General features: G+C 31.9%; 1 protein-coding gene across 1 annotated transcript in view; it reads left to right on the top strand.

Annotated features, from left to right (window-relative positions):
- LOC115874469 overlaps positions 1-27,880 on the top strand; it is a 33,233-nt gene continuing 5,353 nt past the window's right edge. Inside the window, exons 1-2 of the mRNA XM_030889619.1 lie at positions 1-74; positions 3,223-3,888. Coding sequence (XP_030745479.1) covers positions 63-74; positions 3,223-3,888 — 678 coding nt within the window. The 5' untranslated portion in view covers positions 1-62. The remainder of the gene's footprint in view (positions 75-3,222; positions 3,889-27,880) is intronic.

Genomic DNA, 27,880 nt, shown 5'->3' on the forward strand with positions numbered 1-27,880 from the left:
ATAAAAGAGTGGGTCGGGGGTCCGAAAGGCAACAGTCGTTCTTTGGGCGATCCGACCAAAAAATGAAACTCCAAGTAAGTGTAGATTTGTTGATATGGTCTATTTGCGATCGAGTGTTCTTTTTTTCGATGGTGGTGCGTTTAGCAGTGATCGTGGAAACCGGTTAGATGTAAACAAATCGGTTTGAAAGGAATGGTACACTTTACCTAAATTTTAATGAGAAGTGCATTTAAATTTTCAGGGAAATAGTTGAAAAAGTAATATGTTTTGGTGGTTTAATTTATAAAAATTCATTTTCTTAAATTTGAGATTTTTTCATCTGATATTATTAATTTGATTGAAAATATTTTTTCTTTCAGTTCATCTATTATTATTACTATTAAATAGTATTATTCTATTTTAATATTACTCTTCCTTTATTTTAATAAATAAATAAAAAATTAAGATAACTAAATTATTAAAAAATTAAAGGATTTTAAAAACTAATATCAGAAAGTGTATTTAAACTTTAAGGAAAATTATAAAAATAAATGATAAATTAATTTTTTAATTTAATTTTAGATTTGTTTGTCAACTTTAAATGAATGATTAATAAATTTACAATATTAAAAATATTAATTTTATAAAAAAAACTGAAAAAAAATATTAAAAAAAGTTTATTATTATGGATTGACATAATTAATTTAGACCTAAAAATTAAATCAAAATGTAAAATAATGAACAAATGATATTGATAAAAAAAAATTTTAAAATTAAGAAAAAAAAATATTGTATTAATGTTAAATTTACAATATCAAAAATATTAATTTTATAAAAAAAACTGAAAAAATATCTATTACTAAAATAAATGTTATTATTAAAGATTAAATCATAATATTAATTTACGCTTATTAAATAAATAAAAATGTAATTCATGAAAAATGTTAAAATTTCTAAAAATTAAGAAAAAAATATTGTTTTTTCTTAAAAATAATTACATATATTTAAATTTTTAGATAATTAATAATTATAGTTTCCTTAAAATTTAAAAAATAATATTCTATAATTGAATAACATTTGAATTTATTGATTGAATATATCAACAAATAAAAATAAGTGTAACAGAACGTTTAAATTATCAGAAAAATAATCGGTTTTATTTATATTTTGTAAAGAATAATTTTAAACTTTTAACAATTTTTTAAATATTTATTTATTAATCTGTATTTCTGATGAAAAAAATTGGAATATAAAATTGTTTAGCCTACATAACTACAAAAATAATTTCTCGTTAAAACGTCAAAAATGAACAATACTAATTAATTAAAGAATATTCTTAGAGTAATAAAATATTACTTTATAATAAAATAGGTCACTTTAGAATAAAATATTACTTTATAATAAAATAGGACATTTTTTTGCTGTTCGTTAAATAAAATAATTTTTAATCTTATTAATTACGATATAAATACTTATTTTTATTTATATTAAATATATTTTCAAAATTTATTTCCAAAAAATATATTTTCAAAAAAAAATTAATTGTAAATTTGGTTTTTATTTTCATATTTTTTATTATTTTTGATATCTGAATCAATTATATTTTTAAAATATTACATCAATTTATAAGAAGAGAAACAATTTTTAAACGAGCATTTGCTTAAAGAATCATAGTTTTTTACTAGTAATTGTCATTGTCAAATAAAAAAATTAAAATTCTTAATGAATACACATTTTAAAGAAATTCTTAAAACTTCCCTTTTGAAAAAAAAAATTCTAATAGCGTATGATTTAATAAAAGACAGCATCACATTGTTCTCGGTAATCACAATAATTATTTTGTTAGGGTCAAACTTTATACAGGGTGAGTCATAAATAATTGCAAATATTTTCAGGGCTGGTAGATCTTGATAAAATAAACATATTTTCTTCTCACTATTTTTTTGCTTAAATTTTGAGAACCACTGGATCTTTTCAGGGTTTTCTTTCTTGAAAATTTAATCTACTACCTATGTCGCCATATTATCAAGAAATTATGTTTTCTTTGTTAAAAACTGAAAAAAGTTCAAGTTTTTTCAAAAAATTCCAAGCCTTCAATTTTTTTTTGCGAAAAAAACATAATCGTGTTTCTGGAGTCGAAATCTATTACCCCTAAAAATATTTGCTTATTTAAGACTCACCCTGTATAAGTTATTTAGTAAAAATTGACATCTAAAATATGTCACAAATTAATATTTAATTTAGAAAAAAGTATCCAGACAAATCGATTTTCAAGAAATAATTTTTACTGAATATAATTAATAAATTAATTGTGTGAATGATTCGCCTGTCCTAAACAATTTTTTTTTCATTGAAATATTAATTTTTGACTAGTTTTTAGAGCAATAATACAAACTATATAACGTCATAGAGGTCTATCCGACAGCAAATTATTACAAATTGTCCCTGTAAAGGTCACCTTGATCATTGAGCTTACTAAAAGTGTTATGGTCAAGTGTATTAATATTTGAGAAAATGATGCTAGATTTTTAAAGTATCAGCATTGAAAGAACTGTGAAGATACTACGTCTCAAGTGCTGTACGGTGGAGCCCCTACTCATTCTGCGGCCAACACATAAAACACTCATTTTCTCTAATTCGGCTAGCGAAGGCATATCGAAGACGGTGTAGAAGCGACAGTGTTGCCATATTAAAATGTGTAAGATCTGTAATACATTTGACGAAAACATTTTAGGATGAAAATCTGTGTTTATGTATTGAAAATGTATTCCTGTAAAACATAGAATAAACAACAAAAATAAAAAGTCTTTTATAAGTACTTAATATTTTGTATGACCGAAAAAAGCATTTATTTGGCTGGGAAATGACGACTATTGACATTTATCCAAATATTTTACATATGAAATAATAGCGATCTTCATTTCGAATCCAACTCTGACGTCCATCTTTGTTTAACCGTATAATATATTAAATTATTTGATGATGGAAAATCCGTATTATTAATGTGCTGTACCCAAAATTCGTAAATCTACGGATTAATCCGTAGTTCTAGCTACACTGTCTCGTGTTAAACAACGACTATCAGAGCCCAGCGGTGCCGAGCTAAACTAAATCTCGGACATATAACGGTAACGCCAGCTACATCTCTGACATATTTTGTGGCACGAAATCGCCCATAAGGTTGCGCACCTTCTTATTCCCTCTATCAACGATAATACTAACAGCTTATTCTTTTTTTTCCAGAGCCTCTCGCTAGTGTTCTTCGCTCTCTTAGTCCTTGGCGCCGCCGCCAAGGAGAAGAAAGCCGAAGAACCGAAACCGGCCGAATCCCAAAAGACGAAAACCGCCGAAAAGAAACAGGGCAAAAGAGGGCTCTTCGACCTCGGCTACGGAGGCGGTGAATTCGGCGGACACGAAGGCCTTGAACTTGGAGGCGGCGGATTCGAAGGCGGTTATGGCGGAGGCGGCTTCGAAGAAAGCCATCACAAAACCATCACCATCACCAAGACCATTCCCGTACCCGTACCCAAACCTTACCCAGTTTACCACGAAAAGAAAGTGCCTGTACCTTACCCAGTCAAAGTTGCCGTCCCTGTCGACAGGCCATACCCAGTTCACGTACCCAAACCTTACCCAGTACCGGTAGAGAAGCCTGTACCTTACCCAGTCGAGAAACCCGTACCTTACCCTGTTAAAGTTCCTGTCAAGGTACCTTACCCCGTTCCCCATCCAGTCCCAGTACCAAAACCTGTACCATACCCTGTACATAAGCCTGTACCTTACCCAGTTAAAGTTCCAGTCTACGTAGAAAAGCATGTTCCAGTATTCATCAAGGGACACGAAGGTGGTGGTTTTGAAGGGGGTTTCGGAGGTGGCTTGGAAGGTCACGAGTTTGGAGGACATCATTTTTAATGGAAGATCGACTGAGGTCTGAAAAAGCGTCTTTTTTCACCATCTCGTACATTTTCGTACTTCATCATCTCATCTTGAACTAATTTATGTTGTTTTTAATTTATACCTATTTTTATTTTTCTTTAAATAAAAAACATATTTTCTTAAAACCGATAGTTTCATTTCAGATAACCTTTTAGGAATTAATAAAAATAATTTTAACAAAATTCATGACTTAACTTAGCATTAATATAATTAAGAATGTGTTTATAGAACGTTTTTAGAGTCATGATTAAATATGTGTATGTATTTCAAACTGTTCGACTAACTAACAAAAAAAACTAACAATGCCAAACATACAACTAGTTTCGGAAAATTCGAGAAGCTTTACCATACTAACACCCTTCAAAATACAAAATAATGCATTTTTTACTAATACAACCAACACTGAAAAATACAAACAAAAAGTATCTGTGCCTAAATGGTTGAAATAAAAAGAAAATAACAAGAAAAAGATACAACCAAGCAAACGACAAAATGAAAATATTAAACCCGAAAATAATAAATAAAGAGGGCTTTTCCAATGCAAGCAATTATAAATAAATGTATGGCTATCATTAACGCACAACATAAATCTTAGTAAAAATAATATGTATTCCTTTTTTATAGAGTCAATTATATTATTTTTGGTCTTATCATATAGTAACTGTTAATTCCAAATTTGAATTTATGTAATGACAGTTATGTATCGGAGTTTTATATTATAAAAGTTTAGAAAACAAGCTATGGAAACAAGTAAAGAACAACTGAGGAGTTGTTTTGCATTTTAAGCCAGTAGGTAGCTTTTTTTAATTTATTTCTATTAGGCTTGGTCGATATATTTTATTGGTGTGTTAGTAATTGAATATATTTATTATTAAGAATTAATATAAAAAACGTATATTGGTTGTAACAAATTTATAAAAATAGCCAGAGTCACCATCATTATCATTTTCCGCTTATTCAACCATTTCCAATTAAGGTGTAGCCTCCCTCACATATTTAGATATTTTCTTTGTAGTTGGGCCCATTGGTTGTCTATTGTTGGCTATGCGGGTCCAAGTTATCCCTGCTAATTTCCTAATATCATGGTCCCATCTCAGGGTTCGGTCTTCTTCTAGGTCTCTTAATTCCTCGTGGATACAATGCTGTAATTTTTGTGGTCCATCTGTTGTCCGTCCTTCTTGCCAGGTGTCCTGCCCATTGCCATTTGAGGAATTTGACTCTGTGGGTGATATTTATTACTTGGGTCTTTTGTCGTATCCACTCTATTCTTTTACGGTCTTTTACGCTCTATTCTTTTACGGTCTCTTGGTTATTCCCAGCATATTTCAATCCATTGAATGTTGTGCAACCTGCACATTCCTTATGATGTCCGTTTTAAGTGTCCAGGTTTCGCATGCATAGGTCAAGACAGTATGTTGGACAAAAATTATATTATTTAATATAGTTAATATTTCAAGTTTTAACAATTAAAAACCCGTAAACTGAAATATTTGTATCTAAGAACAAAAGAAAAAAAATACACAAGTGTGATAATAGGCATTTCATTTTTTTATTGTTTTTTAGTAATTAGCAGTTACTCTAGTGTTGTAAGATATTAATTAAAACTAACCAAACACAGATGTCGTTACGTTAAATACTCCTGCCGTTTTGTAATATCTCAGTGGGTATACTTTCCACTCAATGGGTTGCGATTTATGTAATTTCCTAATAACGGCCAAAGCAGGCGTTGAAATATAATAACATACTAAGAAAACTCAGTCAGTGTGAATAAAAAGGATCAAATATTTAGATAGTTCACTTGTGTGTCATTTATGCAACTACAGCATGAATAGGTGGCGCAATTGTGTCCATGGATTCTACTCTACAGGGTCCGGCAATAGTGCGTCCTAGAATAAAAAAAAACTTGGGTATATTGGTTAAGTGCAAACCTAAAGTATACTAGGATGTATTTCAGGAACATATTTTAACTTTTACAGGGTAACTCAAAAAAGTGTGAGTGGATTGGGATGATTTTTTTTAATGAAGCACCCTGTATATTATTGCATTTTTGGCTTCCTTTCTGGTTACTTTACATATTTCTAAGATATGAGTAAATATATTTTGATAGTTTCAGAGATATTAATAAGTAAATAAAAAATATATATTTTTCAGACTTTCTTAAAAAAATATTACAAATGCACGAACAGTCCTCAAATCAAAACTATATTAGGTATTTAGTTTAGATGGTCTATACTTACTGTGTTATAAATATCGTAATCTTAAATCTTACAGGGTGTTCGAAATTCTTCCACAAACTTTCTAAAATATAAAATAAATTTTCTTCGTTTTTTTTTAAAGGCAACACTATAGAGGGGGAATTAAAAAATGAAGATTTTTTGTATTTAGAGTATTTCAAAATTTTTAACGGTTTTGCAGATACTCGCGGTAATATTTGGTATGGCTCTTTCAACGGTAAAATACGAGAGAAAAATCACTAAATGGAATAAAATTTCGTATGGCTTTCAACAGTAAAATACGAATGAAAAATCACAAGACAAAAAAGTCAGCGGATATATACAGGGTGGCGCACATCATTCGCCTCGGTTGATTATACGAAAACGGAGAGATGTTGAAGCAAAATATTTTATGGGTATATGTGGGGAGGGAATGTGCACAATTTAAAATTATTTTGAAATGTACATGGTGTTTCAGAACTAAGATCCATACCAAAGTTATATTTTTTCTTATGGAACACCCGGTATTTTATTTTATTTTTGGATTCTTGGACCCAAAAAAAGATATTTATTATAAGGGTTATATGGTTAAAATCTTTGGTTTTTGAGATATTTAAGGATATTTAAAAATGCATGCTACAATGGAATAGATTATTAACACCCTGTACATTGCCGTTCAGAACTAATTCCTGCGCTGACTTTTAAGCCAGAGAAATAACTTTACTGAAAAGTTTGATTGCTTCGTTTAATGTATACAGGGGTATCAAAAATTGCTGGTCTATTTTAGATATTTATTTTACATAAAAACTTCGTTATTTCAAATACAACACCCTGTATTTTTTAAATAAATCCAAGCAGATTCAAATGTTCTTTCAAACTGTATTAGGGTTTCCTATACCTATCTAGCTCAGATTTTGAATAAAAAACAAATTTTCATTAAAATGGCAATCAAGATGGCTGGTGTCGCCATGGCAATTTTCTAGTTAAAGTTAGTAAGTCTTTTCAAAATCGATATTAGTTTATGGACATTATTATTTAGATTTTTTTTTACTTAAATTTAGCTACAGTAGTTTAATAAGTAAGTATTCATTATATTATTTTTATTTTTATTTTTTTGTTCTTTGACATTGTAAACATTTATAAATGTTTATTTTAAACAATAAGACTGACAATATTATTTGTATAATGTTTTGTATTATCTTTTGTTTGTTTGTTTGTGTACCTTGTTTTTTTACTTTGTTTGTTTAGTTTACCTTTGTCTACAAATTGAAAAAAATGTTGACAATAAAGTCATTTATTTATTCATATTTATTTATTTATTTATTTTATCAAGAAAAATAAAGCAGTATCTGCTGGTGGAACGAATGGATATGTTACCAGTGATTTTATTTTGTGGGGAAAATTGCTTCTTAGCCTCAAGGGCTTATGCTCAAGGATATCCAAATAGGAATTTTCCTGATAAGCTTTCCTTGAAAAAATACTTTTCTATTTCGCAGAACTATGGTAGTGTGGTTTATAAAAACCTAGTAGGCAGAGGTACGTGGTTTATAAAAACCTGTCGTTAGAAAATGAATTTGCCGTAATTTGCTCTTTTATAGAAAATCCATATAGGTACTTATTTACAAGTGAACGTAAAATAAATGAAAGAACTACATCTTCGTTTTTCTTGATAGAATAATAAATACATATTTAATAAATATTATTTAAAAAACTACTGTGAGCAAATTATACAAAAATAAACTGCTATAAATTTAAATAAAGTCCATAAACTAATTTTGATTTTCAAAATAGCTATCTGTCACTAGAAACTTGACATCAGCCATCTTGGTTGCCATTTTATTGAAAAATTGCTCTTTATTCAAAATCTGAGCTAGATAGGTATAGGAAACCCTAATATAGTTTGAAAGAGCATTTAAACCTGCTTCGATATATTTAGAAAAATACAGGGTGTTGTATTTGAAATAAGGAAGTTTTTATGTAAAATAAATATTTAAAATAGACCAGCAATTTTTGATACCCCTGTATACATTAAACAAAGCAATCAAAATTTCCAGTAAAGTTTATTTCTCTGGCTTAAAGGTCAGCACAACAATTAACTCTGAAAAGCAATGTACAGGGTGTTAATAATCTATTCTATTGTAGCCTGCATTTTTAAATATCTTTAAATATCTCAAAAACCAAAGATTTTAAACATATTTAATCTTTATAACAAATACCTTTTTTTGGACCCAAGAATCCAAAAATGAAATAAAATATAGGGTGTTCCATAAGAAAAAATATAACTTTGGTAGGTATCTTAGTTCTGAAACACCCTGTACATTTCAAAATAATTTTAAATTGTGCACATTGCCACCCCACATATACTCATAGCATGTTTTGTTGCTCCATCTTTCCGTTTTTGTATAATCAACCGAGGCGAATGAGGTGCGCCACCCTGTATATATATTTTTTTTCAGAAAAATATTCCAGTGATAACCCATGTGCACGTCCCTGGTGAATATGTCACCACCTTTTTAGCATTAAAATATGTTGCACTCATAGAAATTTTTACCCTCCAAATTTCATTCAAATCGCTACAAGCACTTGGAAGAAAATTATAATAAATCGAAAAAAGATGAAGACTTGAAGACTAACCTTGTAAAACAAGACTAACCTTGTGAAACAAAGCAGAATCGGATCTATGTTAATACGAAAAATAAATCTTATTTTTACGAGAGGAATTTCCCCGCGATATATGGCAAATGCTTTTTGAAACACCCTGTATAATAATGACAAAGAATAACTAAATTTAAATAAGAATAATGACCCAAGAATATAACTATAATAATAATTGCCCAAAATAAAACAAATCTAACAACTAACTTTAATAGCAATAGAATGTTGTAAATTAATTTTTGTCCTCTTCCTTATAAAGTTGTGAAATAGATGTTACAAAATAATATTTTTTAATTATAATTAACTATATACTCAATTAACATATATCAGTTTTTGCAATCTTATGGTATCGTTTGATATCATTGTAACGAGTAGATTTAGCCTGTCTGTAATCATCACACTGTGACGACTTTCTTACAATCTCGGACTAATATTCACTTTCATAAAAAATGTAAAAATAGATTTTGTCTATTATAATCCCAAGACCCACTTTTACTCCAAATTTAAATACCTCATATTAATTACTTCGTTTAATATTATTTATTTTGTTGCTAATAAAAAAATTATAGATATCGCAAAATTTAAGATAAACCGCAGTTCTAAAATGCTTTGTAAAATACACATGACAATTTTTAAGAAAAATGAACTATTTTCCACATTTTTTCGCCATAAAAATCTCATAAACGTGTCACTGATGCTTAAATATCCTACTACAAACTAAAATATTTGTGCCTTACTTAATTCTATACATGTATAGTATCATAAATTGAATGATTTTTTCTTCTTCGAAAACTTTCGACCAATATGTACTACCAGTTATGACCTCTGCATTCGAAACCTGGACACTTAATGGTGCGTTTAGACTTGAGCACGCACGGCATTCGTTCGCGCTCTCGGCTCCGTTCAAATTAAAAACTTATTTTTCGACGAATGAAGTGATCCATTTGTGGGCGCACAGCAGTGTTGTGTTGGCGAAAATAATGGACGACCAAGAAATAGTCGAGGCTGAAGTCATTGTTATGCACAGCTTAATTATTAAAAAGAAGAAAAATCGAAAACATTATTGCTGGTGGCAAACCAAAATTTTTAGAAATCGATATAATTTACTGCAACAACTTAGTGTCTGAGGAGGGCTATGATCAGTTCAAAAACTTTACAAGAATGACCAGGCCCGACTTGAAATATTTACAAAATTTAATAACACCAAAAATTACGAACAAAAGATACAAATTTTAGAATAGCAATTTTATTAATATCGACATATTCAATATTAATTTTATTTACAAGGTTTTGCCATGCGTTATATTTTTTTTAATAATACAAAGAATGTTTAACATCCCATAATATAGGCAACTTTTCATATTTTTCAATTAATAATAACGAAGATTCATTGATCCACTCCATAATTTTAATAAAGAAAACGAAAAAAAATCACACATGCACGCATGAACGCAGACAAACAAAGTGCCGGTCCAAACTGAGCGTTCGCGCACACATAAAATCCCTTTGAACACGGACCAAAAACCGACACCAGACGGCTCACGTTCGCGGCTGGTCGCGCACAGACAGATTCAGAGATAGCGTGCGCGCACAGCCGTTTACATTTGAGCATTCGCGGAGGATCAGTGCGTGCGTGCTCAAGTCTAAACCATATACGTATTACTTTTTACAAATATACTCAGCCTAATCTCCAAAAAGTGAAGCCCAAACAGTGAAAGAACAATATGGAATTCTGCATAAGTCTATTTCACCCGGATATTCATTTAACTGAGCATGCCTCACCTGAAGAAGTTTTCATTGGTCGATGTTTTTAAAGGGAAATGGTTGACTGACATTACCCCTAACCTTCAATTTTATTTATATTTTTATTATTTATAACACATTATCATGGAGTTGGAAAAATATCAAAAAATAGTTGGAAACAATAAACTAAACAAAATCACTCTTTTACGCGCACAAATAAAAAGTAATCCAAACAGAACTAAAACAACAATCAATCGGAGTTTGGCGCAATCGCAGTTCAATCCATATCCGGGTGAAATAGACTTATGCAGTTTTAATATGGAGCTGGGTTATGTTGTCCTTTTCTTACGGCACAGAAATTGCACACGGGATTAAATAGGGAACCCTGAGTATATTTGTAAAAAGTAATACGTATATGGTCTAAACGCACCATAAAACGGACATTATAACGAAACTGCAGGTCGCACAACCAGTTCGGAAGTAGTTAATTAAGACGTAATTTACCTGATTAACTACGTGTAGTTTTTGTTCCAAAACTACGTCTTTTCCTATTCATTAACTACATGAAAACTACGTTAATAAACTATGTATTGATATTATGAATAATTTTCCTTTATATAAGGTGTAATAGAGATAATATGATGTAAATATTATATTTAAAGCCATATTTCTTCTGTTTTCTTAAATACATTATGTGTTTTTAAAGCTTCAACTTATTATAACCTCACCTCAAACCTTTGATATTTGAAAGTTACATACATAGGTTACATAAACTACACCCTCTACATAAACTACATTAACTACATATAATGTAGTTTATGTAGTTTTTAAAAGTAACATGTAGTTTTCCGAACCCTGCGCACAACGAAAGAAAGTCAGTGGAACGAAATATGCTGGGAATAACCAAGAGAGACCGTAAAAGAATAGAGTGGATACGACAAAAGACCCAGGTTATAGATGTCAACCTCAGAATCAAATCCCTCAAGTGGCAATGGGCAGGACACCTGGCAAGAAGGACGGACAACAGATGGACCACAAAAATTACAGCATGGTACCCACGAGGAGTTAAGACACCAAGAGGAAGAACAAACCTGATATAAGTCCATGATATTAGTAAAATAGCAGTGTAACTTTGGCCCGTATAGCCAGCAATAGGCAACAATGGGTCCAACTACAAAATCTAGAGAGAGTATCTAAATATGTGGGGGAAGCTACACTTATGATAGTATCATAGTAGAAGGAAAAGAGTAGTTGCACTCTCCCAAATATTTCCTGCCAGTTTTTACAACCTGTCGGATATCGACAGATTGCAAAGCGTTTCAGTTAGAGATGGGCGGTTATTGGTAAAAAACCGGTTATAGGTTAACCGGAATTATCTTTAAAAAATAATAACTTGACAAAATTAACCGACACAAATTAACCGGTTATTCAAATAACCTAACCTAGCAAAACTAAATATTTAGTTTTCCTATAGGTTTACTTACCTCTACACTCCATAGGTCTACTTCAAATTTAGATAATAAACTTAGTTAAATCGCATGATTAAATAGAGATTGTAGCAATGTAAGTATGTATATGTACAAAAATGAATTTAAATAAAAATGCTAACCTCACTTTTTGAGTAGACATGGATATGATATTAAAACTAGTAATTACTTAACGTTCAAATAAACCATACAACTCACAAGTTCTACAATCTACAACCAAGTTATTTTAATCAAATACCAAAGAAAAATAAGGAGACTGAATGAATAAATAATGAAAGATTATCTTCATTCATTACTTGAACTTCAATTTTGTATTCTTAGTCTAAGCTTCAAGAGAGACTTCAAACTACAAATAAAATATATTTACGGTGAAACGTGGGTGAAACTGGGCGAAACCATGGAAAACTTTTGAAGAACCGTTGAAAATCCGTTAAAGTCGGTTAAAATTTAAATGTAGAATTTAGAGAATCTATTTGAAGTTAGGTTCGTATCACTTGGCTAGCTTGTGGCTAGTAGTAGTCTATGGCATTAGTACTTTGTTTTACGGCCTGACCTGTCAGGGCCATTCGGCCGTTGTTTTGATTATTATCAGGGTTCGCCTGATGCCTGATTTAATTTTGACATTTGATGTTTGATGTCATATATTTTCGTTTTGGGAGCGGGAGCGGGATCTCCCGTTATCGTCAAAATATTGGGAAGATTCGTGCCGTTCGCTTCTTCGAAATTTACGATTCAAACAGCTAATATTTAATTGTTACTTGTTTTAAACAAGTACGATTTTTTTTAAAAATAACCGGCTATAGGTTATTGAACGTAATGCAAGGTTATTAGGTTAACTGGTAAAAAAAAACTACCTTTAAATAACCGGTTATTTTAGAGGAAAATACCGGTTATTCAAAAAACCGGTTACTTTTGCCCATCTCTAGTTTCAGTTGAGTTCCGTCCGTTGACCTGCAAGGATCGAGCGTTGCGTCCCAGCACAGAAACGGATTGGGAAAAAAATGAGTGCCTTACTTGCTGCTATTGGTTGTAGTAATAATTTAAAAAATTGTGCTTTGAGTGTCATTTGTCATTGTGTGTGTTATGGTTAATTTTCTCATGACTGATTACTACTTAATAATTTGATATTATTTTCATTTAAACCTCAATTTTTTATCGATTTTACTTTTGACAACCATCCCTTGCTTGCTGTTTAACGAGCTGCACCATCATTGAACAAAAATTTGCTAGTATCGAAAATACCAAAAAAAAATGGAAATCCCGGTTCCTTAGAGGCATGATACCGAAATTACCGGTTCCGGACACGCTATAACGTACCATAACCGTGAATCGCCCTCTACAGGGTGAGTCTTAAATAAGTAAAAAAAATCAAATATCAAATATTTTTAGCGGTAGTCTATTTTGGCGCTAAAAATATGAGGATTTTTCTACGCAATTATTTTTGGAAAAAAATCTGCTTTAGTTTTTAGTTAAAAAATATAATTTCTTGATAATATGGTTGCGATTCCCCGGTTGCCCGGTTCTTTTCGGATATCAAAGAACCGGGACTCGAAATATTAATTCCCGGTTCTTCTGATACCTTCGGGACTGGGTAACAATAACTAAAAAAATATTCTTTTATTACGTGAGAAAGTAGTGATGCTATTTCTCATTGTTCTTGCTTCTTTTCTCTTTTGAAATTTCTGTAATGTTTATTAGCAATTATTGAAGTTTAAAAATGTTATTTTATTATTTAGTACAATGTGGTGGTTCAAGGTATTAGTTATCCAATAAAAATCACCTAACCAATATATTACTACAAAACAAACACATTAATGTTAAAATTAAACTTATTTTAAATTTAAAAAAAATTGTAGAAAGTCTTTGAAATAGATAATAATATAAAAATATGTCATTATATATTTTTTCCGCATTTCTTCCCATCAGAAGAGTTTCAGATACAGAAGAATTGTTACTTACACGAAATGTGAAAATATTCTGTTTTCAGGCAAATTTTTACTCGATGATCAATTTTTTTTATTTTATTTTATTGTGAACTCATATTGTCCTAAATACATCTCTGTGAAACTATGACGAGTGAGTGCCTAGTGAATTTGCCTAGTTATAGACCACGACTATTATACAGCTACGTCAGTGGTCACGGGACGCGAGAACAAGGTCATATAAAGTGGCAGAAAAAGAACAAAGGATTTGACAAAGAGTAAAGCTACTAGTTTCCTTATACTATGATAGTATCATAAAATGGTCTTTAAAACAAGTGTATTGTTTGGAAATTTTAAATATTTTGATATAGTAAGTTTAATATTTTACATTTCAAATAACGGCTACGCCTACCCCGTCATCATTTTTATTCGACTTACCATGTTTACCCGATGTAATCAAAAATTCGTCTAAATTATAGGTAATAAACGAGAAGGTAATTGAGATACTTAACAAGAAAATTAATTTGAAATATATTACTACTTCCCTCATGATTAAAATGTCTTATTTAATAGTATTTCCTGTATTCTTTTAACATAAATGATCTAAAATACTGAAAAGTAAATAGAGTTGGTATTATTTAATAGATTACAAGTACTTAAATATATTAAAATACTTTTTATAATACCACTATAATCTTATTTAATGTAAATTTTAATTGGTTTTGCATTAAAAATGCTATCAACATTCCATGACAAAGATCTTTGTATTATAGTCTGATTTCATAAAAAATATTTTAAATTTATTTTGAAACACAAAGAATAATTAAATCGTTCATTAAAGAACTTAACGATCTGATACCTCAAGCACTGTTTTTAATGATGCACGACTCTACTTTTACTTTATCTTTGTTTAAAATATGAACCGACTTAGATAATGTATTGTCTAAAATAAGTCATCAGTGCAGTATATTTTCAAATTATTTAAGAAAATATAAATTGCGGAACTTAATATATAATATATTAAGATAGAAAAAATTATACAGTAAATTTAACCAGAAATAATTTTTGTCGAAATATGCTACGAAATAGGATAGACAGTATTAAATAAAGACAAGTCGTCGTAAAACAAGAGAGACTGACAGTCAATAGTTATAAACATGTCATAATGGTCATAAAATACAAATTATCAACTGTACAGGAAAGACAGCACTAAAAGACCTAAAGAAGTAGTGCTAGGAGAAAGATTTTATTTGCTTAAGACGTAAAGGCATACACAAGGTGTCTCAATATTTCGCGGACAAATAAGTTCATTGGACACAATAGTATACGTATATACTCTATACAAAAGTAGGTACCTTTGTATAGAGGTATACTAAAGATACTTCTATACAAACTATTGAAAATAAACAATTTTTTCAGATGTTTTAAGAACCGTTTTTCCTATTTGAATGATATTTTGGGTGTCTATATTTTGCTAAGTGCTTTAACATTTGACTTTTACAAAAATCATACACAAGGAGTTCAAAAAATATCAAAATACACACACAGGAAAAATCTAGGGATATCATTTTATTAAAGTTAAAAATAAATGTTTTGAATAAACAACCACATATTTGTAGGCCGATTCTTTCTACTTCGATTGAAACGAAGTAGTCACACTAGTTATTTCTAAATTTGGGATATTTGCAGAAGTGTTTGTGCATTTTTTGTCAAATGTATAAAAAGCACCTAGCATCAATTGTTCGAATTTAACCTGTACTGGCTATGTTTTTATGATAACTGGCCAGAATTCATTCAAATAACTCTGTTTAGTATTAAACGACATTATGGAGCGTAGACATCTTAACAGAGACGAAATGCTAAGGGCCATGTGTATGCTCGAAGCTGGAGTGCGCCAAATCGACGTAGCTAGAGCATTAAATACAACACAAAGTGTAATATCGCGATTAAGTGCACGCTACCGTGAAAGTGGTGATGTTGCTGAAAAGCACACAGGGCGACATCGCATTACTACCCCTCAGCAAGATCATTTTTTACAATTAAATGCTCGACGCCGACCGACTCTTACAGCACCAGAGCTTGGTTTAATTCTCCAGGAAACACATAATGTAACCGTTAGTCCTGACCCTGTTCGCAATAGATTAAGAGAGGTCAACTTAAGAAGCAGACGCCCCTGGAGAACTCAACCCTTAACGAGAGGAAATCGAGAGGTACGATATTTGTAGGCTCAAGATCATGTTCAGTGGTCGAATGAACAATGGGCCAATGTTCTCTTCACGGATGAGTCAGGCTTTGGAATTCATCCGGATTCGAGAAGGCTTAGGGTATGGAGAGAACCGGGAAATCTTATTCGGTTGGATCATGTTCAGGTAGTGCACTCTTATCAAGATGGAACAGTTATGGTCTGGGGAGGAGTCCAATTAGGCCGAAAAACCGATCTCGTTTTTCTTGAAAGGTTTCTAACAGGAATCACATATCGTGACTTAATTCTTGAGCTTGTCGTGTTACCATATGCCAATGATTTTGGGAGAAACTTCATTCTCATGCATGACAATGCACGGCCTCATACAGCCAGAGCGGTAAGTGAGTTTATCAATGCTCATCAATTAAACATCTTACCCTGGCCGGCACAATCTCCTGACCTCAACCCCATCGAGCACGTATGGGACGCGGTCCAAAGAAGAATTTTGAGAATGGGTATGTCTCGTGAAACTCGTAGGGATCTGGTTCGGGCCGTGAATGCAGCATGGCAAGCTGTACCTCAAGAAGAGATCGACAACCTGATCAGGAGCATGGAGAGACGCTGTAATGAACAGTAGAGGATTTGTTTTATCTTTTTTTTTTAATTCACAGTTTAGAATAAAAAAAAATATGTGTATTTTTTTGAGTTCAATAAAAATCAAGGTAAATTTGAAAAATTCGGTAAATTTCGCATTTTTATTTCCAATACGTCCTGTAAACCCTTTGTTTATTTTAATTTTAGTGTATCAGAAATGCAAATAATAAAATTACTGACGATGGCTGGATAAAATTGTAATATCCCTACACTTTTCCGGTGTGTGTATATACAGGGAGTTCCAATATTCCGTGGATGCATAGAACAACTACGTATTTTTTGGATCAAAATAAGTTAACTTCACATAATTTACCTTTATACAAAACTGCTTCGTGTGTCCGACAACCAACGGCCTCAATCAAAAATAAACCCGAATGTTAATTAATTTAAAATTTATTAAGCTCTTTATGAAGCTTATTGTCAAACATTATTTGTGGTACTAAGGAATCGCCAGATTAGTAGGGCATAATAGATTTTGTCCACAACCACTTAGTAATAAATCAATATTCTACTTCCTAGCTGAAGGAATATGGGGCCCATATTTGTAATAGAGTGAAATATAACAGCTGATAACAGTGAATTATGATAAATCACACTTTGCATTTACTTTACATTTGTTGCTATGCCCAACATGACACTCACAACATACCGATGCGCGGCGTGGATGATTTGACGTTTTTCTTATCTTTTCTTTTTATTAATTTTGACGTTTAAAATTGTCAAATGTTAAATAGGTAGTGATTATTAAGTGGCATATCAAGAACTCGTTTAAAATCAAAAAATGAATTATGAGAGTGAGAGTGATAATGATCCCTGTACACCACCAAAGATAGCAGAAGCGGCCAAATTAACAAGTCTTGGATTGCTACAACAAAAGTTTAAGGATCATTACATATCTCCCTATAAAAACTTTCTAGACTGAAGGATTGCTAAAGCATAAATTCGTTTTCCGAATCCGTGTTATTAGTATAATATTTAGTTGCCATTGTAACGGAACAAAAATCAATCTCCTGATTGACTAAAAAATGTTGGTACGATATTTCCATGAAAAGAACTTGAAATAATATTAATGAAATTCAAATACATATATAACTTTAAATAAAACACGAATTACCAATTTTAGTTGCACAAAACAACAAAAAGACAGATGCTGATTGAATATTATTTTTATTCTTTTGTTCTTTGACATTGTAAACATTTATAAATGTTTATTTTAACAATAAGACTGACAATATTATTTGTATATCTAATGTTTCGTATTATCTTTTGTTTGTTTGTATACCTTGTTTTTTTTACTGTGTTTGTTAGTTTACCTTTGTCTACAAATTGAAAAATTTTTTATCAATGAAGGCATTTATTTATTTATTTATTTAAAAATTTGGTCAAGAATCTTTTTTACCGCAAATTTACGAGTTTTAAAAAATCGAAATTTTTACCAAGTACGACTAATCTGTATTGAAATTAGAAAAAAACAATTTGATCGGTTATTTATTTTTTTTTGTTTTAAGGAAAATTGACATTTTTTTCGAAAAATATGCATTTTTAGTCATACGTCCCCTTTGTCCTAAGTTGTTGTCCTCCCTCGTTGATCCTAGGTGGTACAAAAAGCTTTGTACATTCTGCATATGCCAAAAATTATTGATATAGAGTGTATCTAAAAGCAGATAACTAACACAAGTTAAAAAAAACTTCTACATCAGAATAATATTTTTATTTATAAAATAAGTAGATAAATTATAATAAAATTTAAGTTTATTTAATATTAAATATATTTTTTGAACACCCTGTATAAATCGGTCCAAATTTCTGTACAGCTAATTTAAGATACACACTATATCAATATATTGTAGGCCTATGCAAAATGTACAATGCCTTTTGTACCATTTAGGACCAAATGTATGACTATTGTTTACAGTCCCGCAATTTTGCGGATCCGCGGGATTGATTGCTTTAATCCCGCGGGTTTGCTGGATTGAGATTTTTTTGCGGGATTGCATTCCCTAACTGTACTCAACTAAAGTTGGTAGAAAAAAGTACTAATATACAGTTATGTCGTAAAACACATCTAATAATAAACTTCCCAAATATTTGAAAATATAATAGTTCGATGACTGCAACTCTCGATGCATAGCAACTGATGTTATTGACGTTTTTATTGTCTTTTAGCTAATTTTGACGTTTGAAATTGCCAAATTTTAAATAGGTAGTGACATTTTCCCCTAAAACATGAATACAATAATTAATATTAAGTAAGATTAACATTAAAAATACAAATTCAAACACTCCTTATAATTATTATAATGGCCATGGACAAAGTATAGTATTCAACTCGCAATTTATATCACTCTTCGGGTGACTCTCGTCACTCGGGTGACTTGCACCCCTCGCCTACGGTTCGTGACGCAACCGTCGCCCTACGTGAATAATGGCTAGCATAAATTGCTCGTTCAATAATATACTATTATCCACAACTCGTCTATAATTAGGTTATTATACATGAGTTTATGAAATAATAATAATGTTCATTATTCACTAGTGAGTAATGGTTTCATTATTCACGGCTTCCACGTATATCTCGATTCAAACTCCAAACAACAGCTGTCAAGCATTACCGTTAATGTAAATAAATATTTTTTGTTTTAGTTAGTTAAAGCTAAATTAGTTAGCTACCTAGTTAAAGAAAAGTTGTTTTGTTTCCATGTTACTCGTCAATAGTCGCCTGCGGCTCGTGTCATAAACTTCATCCGCGTGAATAAAAGCCACCATTATATGGTCGTTGAATAATATACTATTATGCGCCTCCATAGCTTGATATAACAAAAAAAACATTTTTTTGCAAGCCAGGTTCGGAAAAAATGTTTTCCTCAAAAAGCATGCGCAGTGGCTTTTTTTACAACAAAAATGTAGTAAATAGTAAAATTACCATTTTAAGGAAAAAATCGGTCGTCTGTTGAGTTGGAAAATATTTGTTCTAAAATTTATGTAGAGGTGGGGGTAATTTGTACCCTTCCCGCACTTTTTCTTGGCTTTTGTAAAAGCAAAATGTTAAAGCACATAGCAAAATATAGATACCCAAAATCTCATTGAAACTGGAATAACAGTTCTTAAAATATCTGAAAAAAATGTGATTATTTTTTTGCAAAGTTTGATCCCTTCTAACCAGACAAACAAAGCACTTTTGTATCGAGATAAATTTTGCGAATGAACTTGTTTTGCAAAAATACGTACTGCTTCTATGTCCACGGAATATTGAGACACCCTGTATTACACAACATTATTTTAGTACTCTATTCTTAATATTTATTAGCATTATGAACATTTTATAACTAAAACTTAGTGATGCGTTTTGTATAGTTATCTGTTACATGTAAGCATAAAATATGTTAAAAATCTTTTATGGGGATATACAAATTGCATAATATACATATAAGTACCTTGCAAGATGCTGATGGATTTTACTTCTTTAAGGTGCGCCAATGGTTTATCTATCTAAATACATTTTCCGTCAGTTTCCTTCAATTTATCTCAGCTTATTGCTCTCTTTTAGGTTATGTAATATGTTTCTCATTAGCACAGTGGCTTTTGCGTCCGATATTACAGAACTACATTAATTTTTTATTGGATAATTAACGATCTAGATTACAGATTAAAAGGAAAACAAACTAATATGAATTTTCCACTGAAACAGTTTCTTGTGCATGTTACTATGAGTAAAAAAAGATCAAATTTAATGAGTACAATCTAAATATATCGAAATATATAATTCTTGTATACGGGTTATTATATTTTACGTTTACGAGGGAAGTTTATGGCATAAATTAGGATTGATTGACGTATTCAAATACTTTTGGTCGCTTCCTGTTTCACCGGAAATGACACCAACTTTGGCTTTTTTAATGCCACCCTCGGTATTTCGATAAAAAAATATGACACTCTGAATAGAATGACATATCATATGTCAACTTTTGACATTCTCGCTTAAAAATCGCATTTTAAATTTCAATCTAGAATGTCTGTATTAAAAATATTAATTTTTACTCAAAAAACCTTGGAAAAATAGATTTGATCGTCTAATGTTTTTCGTGTCTTGTCCTGGTCGGTTAAATGATGTCCAAATCGTATTTTTACTCATATATCAATTTTATAACAATGGAAGAAGGGCTCATTAGCATAAATATTTCGAGAAAGAATTTTTTTAATATACGTACGAACAATTTGGTACCACACACTTAATATTTCTAGTCAAATTGTCGTTATGAACCGCATGTTACAATTTCAAATAAACCATATGCGAGAATGTCAAAAGTTGATAATCTGTCATTCTCCTCAGAGTGTCTTTTTCTATTGAATAAAGTAGAAATATGCCAAGGGTGTCTTATAAAAATAAAAAGTTGTAGTCATTTCCGGTGAAACAGGAAGTGACAAAAAACAATTGAATATGTCAATTATTCCTAATTTATGTCATATACACACACCGGAAAAGTTTAGGGATATTACAATTTTATCCAGCCATCGTCAGTAATTTTATTATTTGCATTTCTGATATAATAAAATTAAAATAAACAAATAGTTTACAGGACGTATTGGAAATAAAAATGCGAAATTTACCGAATTTTTCAAATTTACCTTGATTTTTATTGAACTCAAAAAAATACACATTTTTTTTATTCTAAACTGTAAATTAAAAAAAAAGATAAAACCAATTTTACTTAATAAAGGGTATGGCCTCCTCTACTGTTCATTACAGCCCTACATCGTCTCTCCATGCTCCTGATCAGGTTGTCGATTTCTTCTTGAGGTATAGCCTGCCACGCTGCATTCACGGCCCGAACCAGATCCCTACGAGTTTCACGAGGCATACCCATTCTCAAAATTCTTCTTTGGACCGCGTCCCATACGTGCTCGATGGGGTTGAGGTCAGGAGATTGTGCCGGCCAGGGTAAGATGTTTAATTGATGAGCATTGATAAACTCACTTACCACTCTGGCTGTATGAGGCCGTGAATTGTCATGCATGGGAATGAAGTTTCTCCCAAAATCATTGGCATATGGTAACACGATAGGCTCAAGAATTAAATCACGATATGTGATTCCTGTTAGAAACCTTTCAAGAAAAACGAGATCGGTTTTTCGGCCTAACTGGACTCCTCCCCAGACCATAACTGTTCCATCTTGATAAGAGTGCACTACCTGAACATGATCCAACCGAATAAGATTTCCCGGTCCTCTCCATACCCTAAGCCTTCTCGAATCCGGATGAATTCCAAAGCGTGACTCATCCGTGAAGAGAACATTGGCCCATTGTTCATTCGACCACTGAACATGATCTTGAGCCCACAAATATAGTACCTCTCGATTTCCTCTCGTTAAGGGTTGAGCTCTCCTGGGGCGTCTGCTTCTTAAGTTGATCTCTCTTAATCTATTGCGAACAGTGTCAGGACTAACAGTCATATTATGTGTTTCCTGGAGAATTAAACTAAGCTCTGGTGCTGTAAGAGTCTGTCGGCGTCGAGCATTTAATTGAAAAAATGATCTTGCTGAGGGGTAGTAATGCGATGTCGCCCTGTGTGCCTTTCAGCAACATCACCGCTTTCACGGTAGCGTGCACTTAATCGCGATATTACACTTTGCGTTGCATTTAATGCTCTAGCTACGTCGATTTGGCGCATTCCAGCTTCGAGCATACCCATGGCCCTTAGCATTTCGTCTCTGTTAAGATGTCTATGCTCCATAATGTCGTTTAATACTAAACAGAGTTATTTGAATGAATTCTGGCCAGTTATCATAAAAGCATAGCCAGTACAGGTTAAATTCGAACAATTGATGCTAGGTGCTTTTTATACATTTGGCAAAAAATGCACAAACACTTCTGCAAATATCCCAAATTTAGAAATAACTAGTGTGACTACTTCGTTTCAATCGAAGTAGAAAAAATCGGCCTACAAATATGTTGTTGTTTATTTAAAACATTTATTTTTAACTTTAAAAAAATGATATCCCTAGATTTTTCCGGTGTGTGTATTAAGATACCACATCTTGTTTTTTAACTAAAACACTAAAAAACTGATATGGGTGAGCCACTTTTAAGACGCAATTATTTATATTAAATATTATTTATTATATGAACAAAAATCACCTTCCTAACAGCACTTAGGAGACATAAAAGGCTATTACTTCCGCTTTCCCGTTCAAAATATTCTAATAAAGTTACGATGAGTTTTTTACGGCTATTAAGCTATCTTGTACCACTTCACACTACAAGAGTTTTTTTCGACTCCAAGGTCTGGTAGTAAAAATTTTTAAACTTAAAGTATCACAACACAATTCATCTAAACCAAAAACTCGTAATACAACACCAAAGTGTCAAAACGAAAGACAATGCCAGGAAATTAATCAATAAATTGGGCACCTTGACATTTTTTACAGCATAGCTACCACCTAAATCCACAGCCGGAAATTTAAATTCCAGTTAGTCAGCCCGATGCCGAATATGTCTATAATTACGTAACTAAAAGTTTAATTGGTATTGAATATACTCTAGAAATTTCTACTGCGCGCTTATAGCCTGGAACACCTTATATAGTATGGTATACCGAATGCGTCTCAAACGTGGCTCACCCCCTATAACTTTTTTATTTTTTCAGAAAAAAAAACGAAATTACAATACGGTATACATAATTTGTGAATGAGAATGTGACATATATTTGGATTAATTGACGTATTCAGCTGTTTTTATCACTTCCTGTTTTACCAAAAAATAATTGGTATTGAATATACGCAATTTATTTCCAAATCTCTTGAAATACGCCTAACGATATTTCAGCCAATTTTGATGCTCACTTGTTGTTTGATAATCAATTGTGTGGGTCGATGTATTGGTTATTGTAAACAAAATAACATTAGATTCGAAATAATTGGCGCCGGAAGGCACGTATAGCCCCCCATATTAAAATATGTTAATAAAAAGTTGGTGGGCAGATCTTCTAGTTTCAAAGTAAAGGAATTTTTCCAATTTTGGTCCGCGGTTATTTCGCCTATCCGCCACCTGGGGGCGCGTCCGATGGGAGTTTAGAGTTCTCCACACGGATTTTCTCAAAAACGGACTACGGAAACACGGAATATCTCCAAAACTGCGACTTTGACTGATTTTGATGTTATTACAAATTTTGTTGCAAATATTATTCCTAAATTGAAAACCGCGTTTCGCTAGCTACTGTAATTTTGGCATTACGATTTTTTTTAATTATTAACCCCCTCCCATACCCCCTTACCAACCCCCACCCCACCAAAAACTAATGGCCAGATTCTCGGGTGCCACAGTATTTTTGTGCCAAAGTTGGTTAAAATCGGTTTAGCGGTTTTTGAGTTATCGTGTTACAGACAGACAGACAGACACCATGCAAATATTTTGTATTTAGGTCATTTATGACTATTTTGAGCGAAATTAATTAAAAAAAAATTTGCCGATCTTAATAGCCTACCATACCTGTTGGTATTGTCGGCTAAAAATATAATGTTTTTTTTTTTTGGGAAAATAAAGGATTTGTTTCCTCGTCACATTATCATTATTTTGTGCAAAATAATAAGAGCTGTTTGATGTCTGTTATTAATAACAGTTCTTGGATCTTGCAGAGAAATTGTTGCTAGTACATGATCCGCCTTTTTGACAAATATAGGCACCATGTGAATTTTAAAATGAAAACAACCGTCACACAACAATGTCGACCTCCGCCATAATTTTTCTGCCTTAAGATCTTTATTTTTAGGTTTCTCGCCCAAAAAATTTCTGGCAAAAGCAAATTCATCGTTTAATTTAATATAACGTACTTCTATATCTTGAATGCCCCTTCTATATAGGGTGTTCCAGAAATAAGTGCAAATATTTTAACTGGTAGTATAGTTCAACCCCAGAAACACGCCTATGAGGTTTTTTTTGAGAAAAAAAAATAAAAGTGCGAAATATTTTGGAACTTTTTTTAGTTAAAAACATAATTTCTTGATAATATGGCAACATATTTATTAGATTAAATTTGCAAGAAAGAAAATCCAGAAAAGATCCAGTGGTTCTCAAAATTTCAGCAAAAAATATTTTTTTTGGAAATTTTCAAAGTAAAATAACTTCGTTATTTTGGACTTATTTGAAAAACGATAAAGAGAAAATATGTTTCTTTTATCGAGATCTACCACCTCTTAAAATATTTGCACTTATTTCTGGGACACCCTGTATATCATTATTTGTTGCTAGAAAATATTTTCGTTTGAAATATAGATTTTTACTTTTATTTCTATATGGAGTTTCTGAAAATAAAAATATATAAATCAATGTAAGTAGAACGCGTTCTTATGAGTTTAAAAGCTCAACAGCCGATAAAAACATATATTTTTAGTTAAAAGTGCTATCACTAGCCAATATGGCGGAATTTTAATTCATTATTTTATAAAATTTGACATGGAGTCGCACACAAATCATCTACATTATATCATATTTGTGTCTAAAAAGACAGAAACTCGTGTTTCGGAAATGAATCGACAATAAATGGAAACATTATTTCCAAAATGTTTGTGAAATGTATAGGTACGAAATCTGTAAATGTGAGTTTCGAGTCCGTTTCTTAAAAGTTTCCAAAAATTTGTGACACTAAAATCTTTATTTAGCTTATGTAGCGAAACCATATTTTGGTAAAATGTTTCGAAACAAAAAGCGATTTATGATGCGAAACGTATGTATACTTCCCCTAGGAGATGCAAGACCTTGTCGTTGGTGGGGAAGCTCCTGGTCAGGTGCTGGGGGAATCCCCCCTAGCACTTGGCTTGGTCTAAGAAGCATCTCACTCATCGTCTTGTCCCTGACTGTAGTGTCGTGGCCAGGGAATTGCACCAAGACATATAACGATACCGGGCGGGGCTAACGGACAGCTTCAACCTTGGGCACCGGGGGGCACCCCATTGTATTTTATCCCTTACTTCTACATGCGGGGCTCTGTAGAAGTGGACCGACTGTCCCTAGCGACTCATGGGAACACTATGAGATCTGGTAATAATAGTAATAAAAACATCACCGGTGAAGCTGTGGGGAAACCCCATAGCGACACTGAAAACAGTAAGAATGAAAGTTCCAAGGGGCCAAACCCAAAGAGAACTAAAGGAGAGGTGGCTGACACTTGCGTGAGACCATCCTCCGCAAGTGGCATACAAGTTACCACCTCCTCCAAGGGTCGGGAGCCTACCACCTACCTCTAAACCCAACAGACGACACAAGCTACCGTTTCGTCTACACGGCCTGTATGATGAGTTATACTCAAGAAAGGGGGACACAATAGATCTCTAAGGTCGCAGAGATTAACCCCCCTCCCACTTATTCTAAATTCTAATTCTAACGTATGTATAAAAAATGTGACGAAACTGTTTCGCAATGTTTCTCAGCAGAGATTCTTTTTTTTATCTTGGTAGCAATTTTGTGTTCTAAAAATGCTACTTGGGATATGTTGACAGGGACAGGCACCTACTATGTTTCTATATGCAAAATATAAAATACAACCCCCGTATAAACAGCCGTATCTTTTTTTGCTAAATTGTTTTGCTATCAATTGGCTTAATTTTGACACAGTTTATTTTTCGGCAAATACCCGTATTTCTGATAGTACTAAATTGGTACCGTCACTGGCCACAACCTATTACGTTTCAAGCCGTATTATATCAGAGAACGGACGATGCGACGCGTGTCTCGACTTTTTGCGGTACCACCTCAGAGGACAAGAAGAAAGTAACAATTTCTTACACACGGGTAACAGGAAAACCAAAACGGACTACACTGTGTGCTAGAGCCACTCTTGGTTCCGCCCGAATATAAATACTTGCTTCCTATTATTTCGACAGTCAGTTCATTCTAATTCCTTGGTGTCGAAACATGATCACCCTTGTAAGTACCCTCCTATTGCGTCAAACGTTGCGTTCTGTCAAAAGCAAATGATCGATGTGCGTCATTTAAGTATAAATATGTGTCAAATAAGTGATTACGTTGTTATAAAAAAAATCAGTTTTTCATTTTTTATCATCAATCAAAGTTGATTGAATTGCATCAAAATGTTGTCATTATTTTTAATTATTTAATTGTATAGGGTTCGGCAATCGTGCATCGGGCATCTGTAGCTCCTAGAATAAAAAACTTGGGAATTTTGTTTAAGTGCAGACCTAAATTATGTGCTAGGATCTATTTCAGAAACACTAAAAACACTTCTACAGGGTGGCTCAAAAAGTGTGAGTGGATCGGGATTATTTTTTTTAAATAGAACACCCTGTATATTATTGCATTTTTGGTTTTCTTTCAGATCATAAAATTCGTAAATTTATTTTGATAGTTTTAAAGAAATATATTATATTTTTCAGCTTTTCTTAAAAAAATATTACAAATACAAGAACTGTTCTGAAATCAAAACTATATTAGGTATTTACTTTATATACTTAACCTTGCTATAAATATCGTAATCTGAAATTATACAGGGTGTTCAAAATTCAATGCCAAACTTTCTAAAATAAAAAATTATTTTTCTTCGTTTTTTTTAATGGAACACCCTGTATACTATTTTTTTATTATTTGCAGATACTCGCGATTTATTTCATATGGCTCTTGCAACAGTAAAATACGAGAGAAAAATCATTGCATGCCTTTGATAAAAATTTACTGTAGAAAATGCCCTATGAAATATAAAAATGCGAATATCTGCCAAATCATTAAAAAAAGTGTAATTCTCTAAATAAATAAAAATATTTACTTTTTAATACCCCATTTACTAGAAAATAATATGCAGGGTGTTATTAAAGGGGGTTCGTTTAAAAAAAACGAAGAACAATGATTTTATATTTTAGAAAGTTTAGAGTAGAATTTTGAACATCCTGTATGATTTACGATTACCATATTTATAGCAAAGTTAAGTACAGACCACCTAAAGTAAATACCTAATATAGTTTTGATTTTGATGACCGGTTACAAGAACCCGTTTTTTAATATTTTTTTAAAAAGGATTTTTGAAAAATATACAGGGTGGCGCACCTCATTTGCCTCGGTTGATTATACGAAAACGTAAAGATGTAGAAACAAAATATTTTATGG

This window comes from Sitophilus oryzae, unplaced genomic scaffold, assembly GCF_002938485.1.
Source record: "Sitophilus oryzae breed Bouriz unplaced genomic scaffold, Soryzae_2.0 scaffold_1297_pilon_pilon, whole genome shotgun sequence".
NCBI classification, from domain to species: Eukaryota; Metazoa; Arthropoda; class Insecta; order Coleoptera; family Curculionidae; genus Sitophilus; species Sitophilus oryzae.